Raw genomic sequence first — 11,313 nt, 5'->3', positions numbered from 1 at the left:
AGGAAAAAGACATTGAGCATTTCAGCTTTCTCAAGACTAATTATTCACTCTGATTTTTTTACACTTGTCTGTGCATATCTTTTACATTTACCCATGTCAGCATGTTCTCCTTTTTTATTCTTTTTGACATTTCTGTTTAAAACATCCAACACAGCCTCAATAACCTCTTACTATGCTCCCTGGTTTCCTGCTGCACTGGCATAATTTGTCATTTGGTGTCCTTTTATTACTTCTCAAAGACGACAATCATGTATCATTCTGATTGTTTCAACCGCTTTTTTTTTAAAGCATTCTGGAGTGAATTTAATCTGACCCTATTTAGCTTTGAATCTCCAGCTTTTTAAAGTGCATCTTCTCAGAGAATACCTGTTCTTTTGAATTCCTCTCCTCTTTTAAGTATTTCTCAGAGGACTATACTTAACAAACCTCTTTGTGTACAGAAGTAAGCTGATTTGAAGTCCATATGGATTCTGTTGAACAGGCTGTCACCTTTCCCTACAATTACAGAATCCTGTTTATGTAACTAAAATCAAACTAATTTCTCCTTACAGATTAGCAAACAATTCCAGACTAATCTGAATCAAGCCTAAAAGCTTGATTTGAACTCTCAAATTCTATTCTCCATGAGGCAGTGTCCTTCCTAATTGGTAGAATATTGCTACAGTTTGCACTCTGCCACATAATTTCCTGCATTGGTTATGAGTAAAACATATGTTCAAAGATGGATACCAAAGGAAGAACACTCTCCTCATAGAGCTCCCCTTTCAGGGCAACTCATTTTGTCACCTAACATCATATTTTACCTTGATCAAATACAAAAACTCTCTGCTACTCCACAGTCACCATATAACTGGGCTTTGGTAGCATGTCTGTAATTTCATGTGACAGCATTTCACTATTTTTATAGTTCTCACACACACCATTTGGTTTACCCCTTGAGTTCTAGAATCATAGAATCCTAGAATGGCCTGGGTTGAAAAGGACCACAATGACCATCTGGTTTCAACCCCCTGCTGTGTGCAGGTTGCCAACCACCAGACCAGGCTGCCCAGAGCCACATCCAGCCTGGCCTTGAACGCCTCCAGGGATGGGGCATCCACAGCCTTTTGGGCAACCCGTTCCAGTGCATCTAAGATTCCTCACTCATTCAAATGTTTCTCTTCAGTCTCACAAAGCTTCCTATTTGATGCATAGCACATACTTACCATTAGCCTTAGCCTCCTGAATGCTCTGTGTTGTTTTGTTTCAGTCTCTGTGGCAGAGGTATTATGCATCTCCTTTCTAGGCCTTCAGCAGCCACATTTTTGCATACAAGAATAAGAGGAGAATTAATTATGGAATGCGTGGAATACAAAGTGGTAAAACAGAACAGCCCAGACTGGGCAGCATTACCTTAAATTGCCAAGAGCCTTCATGCTCTGCTGTCTGTCCAACAGATGTTCCTCTGTTATGGAGGGCGAGATGCAGCTGGTATTCCAGAGAAATGAAAATTATGACCACTCACTCTCAACCTTACTATGGGCATGACTGAAGTTACAGTCCCATACACATTACAGAATGAAGATGTCAAACATACAGGGCAGTGTCACCAGTCTGGAAAGTCTTTTCCCACCAGAACACAGAGTCCACTGACTTAACTTAGGTCTACTCTCCAATGCCAAACAGAAAGAAAAACAGCAGTGTAGGATACAACAGGGCTAGATAGAAAAAATAATTCTGATCAATTCTTAAGTTATTAATTAAACTGATTAAATCATACCTATCTTTACAAGTTTCCTCACTTGTTAAGTTAGTTACAAGACCAATATTTGCATCAATAAAAGGTGCTGATTAAATGACAGCTAATGAACTTACTCTTCCTTTTTCTGCCCAACTCGACCTGAAATAAATAAATGCGAGGTAAAACACCTGACAGATATCTAAGCACTAGATAAAAGGTGAAGAAACAAGAAGTTGGAAGAACTGCAAGAAAAAGCAAGAACTGCAAGGAAAGCAAGAAAAAGAAGTTGGTCGTCTTGACTTTAGAAAGGAAAACAGCTTAATCAATAGGCTGCTGTGAATAAATCAAATGGCATCATAAAAACCTGTCTAGCAGTATGAAGGAACAGAAGTATGGTATCAATTCAGCTCTTTAAAAAATGCCAACAACGTAAGAATGAAAAATAAATGCAGAAGATGGAAGGAGACCACCACCACCATGCAGTAGATTTAAACGTATTCTTTATGATGCACTTTCATCAAAATTTGTCAGGTATCAAATGTCATTCATGCAACATCAATCCACTAAGAAATACATATTTTGGTGAGAAAATTAAAGTCCATATTTATGTAAAAACCGTTTTGAAATAAAAATAAAACTTTTTTTTTTTTTACCAAAAAAACACTTTTTAATACTTTTTTATATTTATTTTTTACTAACAGATAATTATCTGAAAAAAAAAAAAGGAATTTCCTGCATGAGACTGAAGGAATTTAAATATATTTAAAAATGGAAGATTCTGCAATTACAGAGTTATATGCCATTAATATTGAAGATACACTTTCTGGAAAAAAACTTTTCATGCTTAAAAAACGCACCGTAGTTTCATACTGTACATTACCACATACAGTAGTAAGAAACAGAAGTAGTAAACGGGTTATATGCAAAGAAAATAAGTTACGTTACAGGACAGTTACAACTGTGACGCACAAAAAATTAAAAATGTTCCTTTTTAACAGTATTTGAAGGCAACTCACAATCATTTCAGGAGTTCTGTGAAATTTAAGGCCATTAGTTCTAAATAAAATATATCTGACACAAACTCACAAAACTGTGTATTTTGTAAAAACTGTACATGCAAAATCATTTCATAATTATATATGAACAGGCATATAATAAAATTTTTGGGTAGTTTGGTACACAAAATTGTGCACAAAGCAACATGGTTGTGCAATTTTTAAACCAGTTAATTAACATTATCATTCATGCATCCTGAATGGAAATGTGATTAAATGACAATATAAACCCAAATATTAAGAGCCAGCATCCCTTTGAATGGGCAATCTAGACAAAATGTCGTAATTTTAAATTAAGTTTAAAATGATCCATTATAAAACATCTGCTGTAATCACTCCAAAAGACTTTTCTGATGCAAAATTTCCACTGCTTTAAGGAATGCATGGAAAGATTTAATGAGCTCAGTGAGTCAACTGTAACACTCAAAGTTCTGATTTGAGGTAATTTTCTTTAATTACTTATAGCAAGTAACTCTTCTAATTTGCTTCAGTAACTAGTTTAAAAAACTGTAAACTCAGATAAACTTAGAAACTGGAGAATCTCTGAAAAAATACACATTCCTCCCCCTTGAAATTTGGACCTAGTCAGAAGTCATATGTAATTATGACATTCACATTTTAGGAGCTTATTCTCAGACTGTAAAATGGATAGATTACTGAGAACCAACTGAAGCAATTCAGGTATTGGAAAACACACCTATCTGTCCTTTTCTTAGCTTTCATCTGTATTTGTCTGGACAAACATTCAAAGAGATATTGCTTCTCCTGTGATCTTGTGACAAACTATTGCGAGCTCGAAGATGTGTGAATCAATATTCCAAACTTTTATTCTTAAGAATATTTATAAAAGTACTGAAATTTAAAAATAGTAACATGTAAACATTGATACAGAGGAATAGCATTCCTATACATTTATGTACACACAGTATTCAGAGAGGACATATCTTCTGAGTTGAAATCCTGACTTGTGCTTTCCTCTCCAATAAATAGATCAAAAAAGTAGGGCTTCTGTCAAAAGAAAAAGACTCAGAACATCAACATTTTGATCCTAGCATTTAAAAGCTTTCCAGTTGCTCATGCAACCATATGAAGAATTTTGGTATGTGAAGAGAATTTTTCTAGCTCCAAAAAGCTACTGCTGCATCCAGAGACTCTTGAATTGTGAAGAATGCTGAGCGCTTTGGAGCGCTCATATTTGAGTCTGTAACACATGAATAGGAGGTGTATAGGGTGGTGGTGCAGGTGATGGCTTTATTCCCCTGACTCTCATGTAGGACAGAAACTGGTCTGGAATCTCAGCCAGAACATCCTTAGCAAGTCTTGCCATGCTTAACACATGGTTTCCACTTCTGTCAATGTAATCCCGGAATGGCACAAACTATAAAAGAAAAGATACGTTCACACAGGTCATGATGCAGATGTAAAATACATCTTAAAGTACAAAAATGAGAAAACTTCATCTAGGCAGTAATATTAATATACTACCTTGCACACTTCATATTATAAATATATCTATAGACATCTATGTTATATATATACATATTATACCTAAAAAAATCCATTTTCTGATAGAAACATTCTCAAACCATGGCTGGCTCAGATTATCAGCTATGTGCTTTACTGACACATCTGGAATATCTCTCAACTTCTTCCATACAAAGCTATTTTTGGCTTACAAGTCTTATCCATGGCCTCACCTACCAGAATTTGTAGGAGGAATGTTTGCTATCTGAAGTGAACAAAACAGAAAGGATGACTTTATAATGTTGATCATGTTTATTAGACTCAGTAGGATTGTGAACCACCACTGTGAACATTTATTCTTTTAACCTAACATCAGTAAACATACCAAGACTTTAAGCAAAAAAAAAAAAAAAGATTTCAAATAAGAACTTGTTATGTCGTACCCAAATCTACAACACCAAGAAGGCAGCTACCAGCTCTGCCTCGGAGGTCAGACTAATAAGATGCTCATGCTGCTGGTAAGGAAAAAAGAAACAATCTGGGCTCCTTGATTTTTATTCACAACAGACAGCACACAGAGATGCAGTGGGTTAAGCTACGTAATACGTTGTGCCAAAAGGAAGGTTTATTAGGAATTCTATTTCTTGCTCGGATTTTGGAGCCTATCTCAGGACTGCAGCTGGGTGACTTTTCAGAACCAGGATTCAGTGTCCAAAGTTACATCTGGTACTGATATACTAGACTATGCTTGAATACAAGCCCTAATGGTATCTTTGTCCTCTAAGGAAACAGAGAAGACTTGAATGTAAACCTTTTGCACATAATACTCCACAATTAAACTAGAACTCATTGAGAAGCCAAACCCAGGGATCTCTAACCTTCTGGTTGAACTCTAAAATATGCAGACTATTTTGCCCATCATCCCAGCGTGAAACATTTTGTCTTCTTGGATGCACACCAACCAAGCTTTTACATTAATTTTTGTTTTACTAAAAAAACACTAAAGCTTTCAAGATAAGGGAACCACTGAATTACAGTGGGAGTTCAGCTTACATTGCACTTCTGAGAGCCTGACAGTTTTCCAGAAACAGAAGAAATTTATTTAATATAGTAAATAAATCAAGAAACTCTTGAGGGGTGGGGAGGGAAAGACAAAGACAACATTTTATCAATAAGGAACTTAATTAAATTATTTTTTCATCATTTGAAAAGCAATTCTCACCCTGGACTGGATGTTTATTGCTATCATTCAGCTACGGTGTTGGCTTTTTTTTTTTTTCTGTAATGAATTTCTGTGTTTTCAGTGGAGGCAATATTTAAAAAATGCTTAAAAGAACCAGCATATGAAAAACATAGCTTGCTCATCAAAATTAAAATAGCTGAAAAACAAAAATTGTTCTGAGCAAACAGCATTGCTATAGATTGTATAGGGATTCAACTCAGTTGACTCTGCCTAACTCCATAGATGATGGAGTTCTCAAATTGACAGAAAAAACAGCTTTGATCCTATCTATTTGCACTATGCAAATTCTACGTTACACTCAAACCCAAGCAGCAAGACCATGCAACTATACAGGTGGGAGAACAATGGGCAAAAAGGAACCTGATTTTAGGGTACGAAGCAAAGCATCTGCAGATCCATAATTAATTAACTTTAATAGCCACTTCTATGTTTATTCAGTGACTTTTCAATATTAGAAGCAAGTAGATACTGTGACATTTTCTAGTACTGACTCGTTTTTTTCTCTCTCTCACACACACAAGAAAACCCATCACCAGTTTTCAGAAGTCAGTACAGTACTACTGCTCAGTTTCAACAGCTTGCTCCTTCTTAAACTCCATCAGCTTATTGGCAAGAATAAATCTAACTGTCCCCAGAAGCATGAAGTTAGAAGAGTAACAAACAAATGGAAAAACCTCTGTAGCCTGTAGGCTTACACACTGAGCTGTGAAGGGATAAGCTTAGTGTCTATCTCACATTTTTTCATTTCCTAATGCAATGGCAGTCTTGTAAAAAGCATATGCAGTCTGGGTTAAGAATCAGAAAGTATCCCATTTCAATCCCATTTACTTACAGACATGAAAACTCAGACCATAATTTCGGCAGCAAAGGGAGGCTATTTAAGCAATGCAGTTACACAGTATGGGTGGCCTAAATTAGTTCTCCCCTCTCCTTATGGGATACAGATATCAGAAGAGTTAGAGGAACTACAGGCAGAAACATATGTACAGATACACATATGCACAACAAGGCCTGGAGCAACCACACAGAACAAGTAGGAGTGGTAGAGGAATATAATGAAAGACAGAAGAAAGATCGAAGGGAAATGGCAAGAATACAAAATGCTTTTCCTTTAGCATGATAGTTTAATTTATGATTTTAATATATAAAATTCTCAACAGAAACTATACATACATTACCATGAGTTAAGTTTTTTTTTTTTTTTTTTTTTTTTTTTTGTCAAAACTTCTTAAATAGAAAGAGGATAACAAAAAAGCAAAACTTCAGTAAACTGAGGAAGAGCTGGTAGGCATATAATTCAGAGTCCCTACAACACCTGTGTTTATTATCAAGGAGGGAAAAACAAGATCAAATCTTTCCTTGAACTGCAATGAGTAGTAAATGTAATAGATATACCAACTGCTAAAATTAAGTTAGCTTTACAAACTAACTTTAACTAACCTAAAACAAAAAAAGGTTATCTTTTTACATTTGAATACTTATTTTATAAAAGCAAGTCATTTTCATCCTACCATATACCAAATAAAGGTCATAGTAAACTTAAAGCATTTGACATTATCCCTCTTTATTATGTAGCTAGCACATAATGTATTTGTTATTATTTAGACAGAAGGAGCACAAAATAGCACTGCCTTCAGCTAATCTGGTATGACTCGGGGCAAAGTTCTGAATGAGAGATGTTCATATCAAGGAAATGTTTTATTACATTTCTGAGATGCAATGAATTCTAAAAAATTGAAGGAAGTTTAGTTGTATTTTTTTAATCTCAGAAGAAAGTAGAACGTTTCTGATGCATAACACTTTCAGTAACCTTTTTTATAGCAATTTTATAGCATTTGAAGAAGTTCTGAAGAACATCTGAAGAACATTTGAAGAGCCCTTTATTTATGCTCTTTCAATGTAAATGGCAGCTTTTGGAGCTGCTATTGTTTGGAGGAACTACGTACAATTTCCTAGCATTTATTAAAAGTGCATAGTGCTATGCATGTTAGAAATATCTGAATTAGCTTTAAAAATCCTGACATGGCTCACGTTTGCAGAAAAACTACTTTGGGGTCCAGAAGCACTTGCAGCTTGTTTATAGCTGACTTAGTCCAGGTATCTTGGGCAAATATCATTCCTTCTACAGTTGTCAGGTTGATCTGATTTTTGAGAAGTTTGCTGCTTTTCATCTGTCAGCATCAATACTTCCTTTAGCACGCATGACTAGTGTGCTGGGCCATCAAATCCTTTTCTCTGTGTTTGGTTTTCCTCCAGTATCCCATAAAAATAAAAAAAATTGCATCTAGTTTATGATGCAATTTTTTTTTTTTTTAATTTAAAAAAAAAAAAGAAAAAGATGAAATTAAGTCTGTCCAAGTGGTACACAATGAGGTAGGAAGAAAGGATGCCAGAGCACAGATTAAATATTCTGGAAAACCTGTGGACTTCTAGAGATTTACTGCCCTAAGGAAGAAGGATGATTACCGTGGATAAGAGCACACGAAACTACTATACTACCCTGCATGTGACTGCTTAGGCATCAATGACAACCAAAGGGCTGACTGAATGATTGTAGAGAGCAGAACAGAACAGGAACAGAACCAGAGCACAGAAGTGGAGCAGCACATGGAATGCAGGTGAGAATAGGGTGTTAGGGTTTGGCTCAGTCACCTAAACAGAGACATCTGCTGTCATCTGGAGTACCTTAAGGCATGAGATATCTGCAGGGTCATATGTGGCAGGCAGGTCACAGGAAATGGGAGTCACTCATAACACTTCTGGGCTGGCAGTTAGAGGAATGGAAAGATATCCTAGGCATTTTAAATACATTTGCTACGGCCTAGGTACTGCTGATTTCCAAAAATGTTGCAATTCTTTTTTACAGACTCACGTAAGATTGCAGTACCTGGAACACAAAGGAAACTAACACTTCTCCTGTTGCTGTATAATCCTAAGGCTTTATTTCTGTGCTGCCGGTTAGGGGTCATTATAAAATACAAATATATATACAAATTTATATATATATATATATATATACAAATTTATATACAAATATAAAATACAAAATACATTCAGTATCTTTGTCTTATATAAAGGCCTGTAAGGCACCACAAAGAGTTTCTGAAGTTTTTATAAACATCCCAAGATAAAGTTCATCAATGCTATGGTAAAATGAAAGGAAGGAAGATAGACAAAACATGAATTCATGGCAAACAGGATCAGTAAAATATAATTATTAGATAAATTTTTCTATCCCACCTGCACAATGTCTCTTTCTGCAAACTTTCCTCTTGAAGAAATCCTGACTACATCGCCATCCAGTTCTTCCATAGCTTAAAAGAAGAAACAAATTAATTTATCTATGAGTTAATCTACTCCCCTCAAAAAAACATTACTGAGAAAAATTTTAGTCAGTCTGCACTTTGGAGCAACAGAATCAACAAGTGCTATCTTTAGGTAAATCGTAAGATCATTGCCATCATGCATAGTAGCTATTTTGCATTTTTTCATGTTGATGATACCTACATTTTGTCTTTATTATCATCTTCAGGACATAACACACTACAACAAGGTCCATCATATTCTTCTGATTCCCAAACCAGCAAGTATTTCATTTCTTTATGGCTATGTTCATACTTGCGTAGATGGATAAAAATTCATCTTCAGAAATTATTGTTACAGAAGATATCAAAGAATGTAGCACAGCATGGTAATATCACTCATATTGGGAATATAATGACTGTAATGACATAGGAATTAGGTGCTTTTAAAAGAACACTGTTAACATTTTTTGCTAACTCTTGCATCTTTTTCAACAGGGTCCAGGAAATCTCTGAAGTTGTCCGTATATCCAAAGCTATTCCAGATTTCTATTAAGTGGCATGTCTGCTCTCTGGTCAGTGTGACAATGGGGGGACCTATGGTCACAAATCATTGCTCAGCCATTGAATCAAGAATCCCACAACTCTTCTTTCAGTACACTGTATGAAAATCAAAGCACTGCTGCGCTGGAGCATCTTACGTGTTTACAAACTGGGTTGAACTCACTGAAGACAAAATTTCAAATGCCAGCTCTTCCAATACAAGAACGTGAAAGTGTAAATAAAATTACCAGGAACCAAGTTCAAACAAAATGAAAGAATACATTTCTTGCAAAGATAGTTAGAAAGCCCATCATATATTGGAACTCCACACTTTTCTCTTTTACCCTACTGGCATCCCCCAGAGGCTTTGAGACCTAGACTGGGCAGTAGTATCCAGCGAGGAGTAGCTTAGTCTCTCTACAACAGAACTTAGGTTTGACTGGCCCTTGAATTTTAAAACAGTACATGCTCCTACACACACTTCTTCAGTGCTGGCAACAAAGATGATCAAACTGCCTTCTCTAGAAAGAACCTCTGCATATAGGACAAATATTTCTCTGCCCTCTTCAGCACTATGGGACTACAGATTTGGTATACACCTACTAGATGCATTTCACCTGGAACCTAAGTCCAAAGAATCACAGAATTGCCACGGTTGGAAAAGAACTGTAAGATCATCCAGTTCAACTGTCTACCTATCACCAATATCTGCCACTAAACCATGTCCCTCAGTACAACATCTAAAAATTTCTTGATCACCTCCAGGGGATGGTGACTCCACTACCCCCTGGGCAGTCTGTTCCAGTGCCTGACCACTCTCTCAGAGAATTATTTCCTAATGTCCAACTTGAATCTCCCCTGGTGCAACTTGAGGCCATTCCCTCCACTAGAGAAGAAGCCCAATCTCACATCACCACAACCTCCCTTCACTACATTGTAGAGTCCTAAGGTCTCCCCTGGGCCTCCTCTTCTCCAGACTGAACATTCCCAGCTCCCTCAGCTGCTCCTCATCACACCTGTGTTCAGACCCCTCTACAGGTTTGCTGGCCGTCTCTGAACACACTTCAGGGCCTCAATGTCTTTCCTGTAGTGAGGGGCCCAGAACTGAACATAGCACTTGAGGTTCAACTTCACCAAGGCTGAGTACAAAGGGATGATCATTTCCCTGCTCCTACTGGCAAGACTTTCTTATACAAGCCAGGAAGCCATTGGCTTTCTTGGCCACCTGGGCACACTGCTGGCTCATGTTCAGCCAAACATCAACCCATACCCCAGGTTCACTTTCTCTACAGTCTTCCACCCACTCTGCCCCAAGCCTGTAGCATTGCCTGGGGCTGTTGTGGCCAAAGTGCAGTAGCTAGTACTTAGATTTGTTGAACTTAATCGCCTTGGCCTCAGCCCAGCAATCCAGCCCGTCCAAAACCCTCTGTAGGGCCTTCCTACTTGGAGGCTGATAGACAGCTCCTCCCAGAAAATGGAAACTATATCCTGAAGTAACACAGAATCCTGCTTTAAGAAAAACTATAGGAATGACATCCCAAGAACTCCATAAATTCAATCTCCAGAAGTAAAAGGGAGATGGAACCTTCATGTCCAGACTGAATCAAGAGGAGTCTGGGCAAACCCAAGGATGGGACAAACAGGGAAAAAGGGAAAAAGGCGAAGGAAGGATGAGAGACAAGTAAGTAATATAGGACTAGAGGATTATCAAGAAAACATAGAGCTTGCAAATTTCCCTGTTGTCAGCAACTGCGAGACCCCCCCACGGGATGTGACGCAATAGGCCCTCTCCCTGCTCTATGATTGATGTGTGGCATGTGCCCTTAGGGGCGTAGACGAAGCACATAGGTTATATAAGCTAGAGTTCACGTGTAATAAACGCCATTTTGCTGTTCATCATACTGGTGTGTGTGTGCGGTCATTTGGTCCTGGCCAGGTTTTAGGTCAGTACCGTAGGAGGCAATGCAACATTTCCCATCTGTGCAT

The 11,313-nt window shown here is 37.3% G+C and overlaps 1 protein-coding gene across 1 annotated transcript in view; it reads right to left on the bottom strand.

The window, feature by feature from the left end:
- Positions 1–2,228: 2,228 nt before the first annotated feature.
- CPNE8 (copine 8) overlaps positions 2,229–11,313 on the bottom strand; it is a 92,411-nt gene continuing 83,326 nt past the window's right edge. The window contains exons 19-20 of the mRNA XM_048964766.1: positions 8,723–8,796; positions 2,229–4,153 (exon numbers count right to left, since the gene is read on the bottom strand). Coding sequence (XP_048820723.1) covers positions 3,965–4,153; positions 8,723–8,796 — 263 coding nt within the window. The 3' untranslated portion in view covers positions 2,229–3,964. The remainder of the gene's footprint in view (positions 4,154–8,722; positions 8,797–11,313) is intronic.

Source organism: Lagopus muta, chromosome 1 (assembly GCF_023343835.1).
Source record: "Lagopus muta isolate bLagMut1 chromosome 1, bLagMut1 primary, whole genome shotgun sequence".
Lineage (NCBI taxonomy): Eukaryota > Metazoa > Chordata > Aves > Galliformes > Phasianidae > Lagopus > Lagopus muta.
This window is presented reverse-complemented; position numbering and strand designations above follow the sequence as displayed.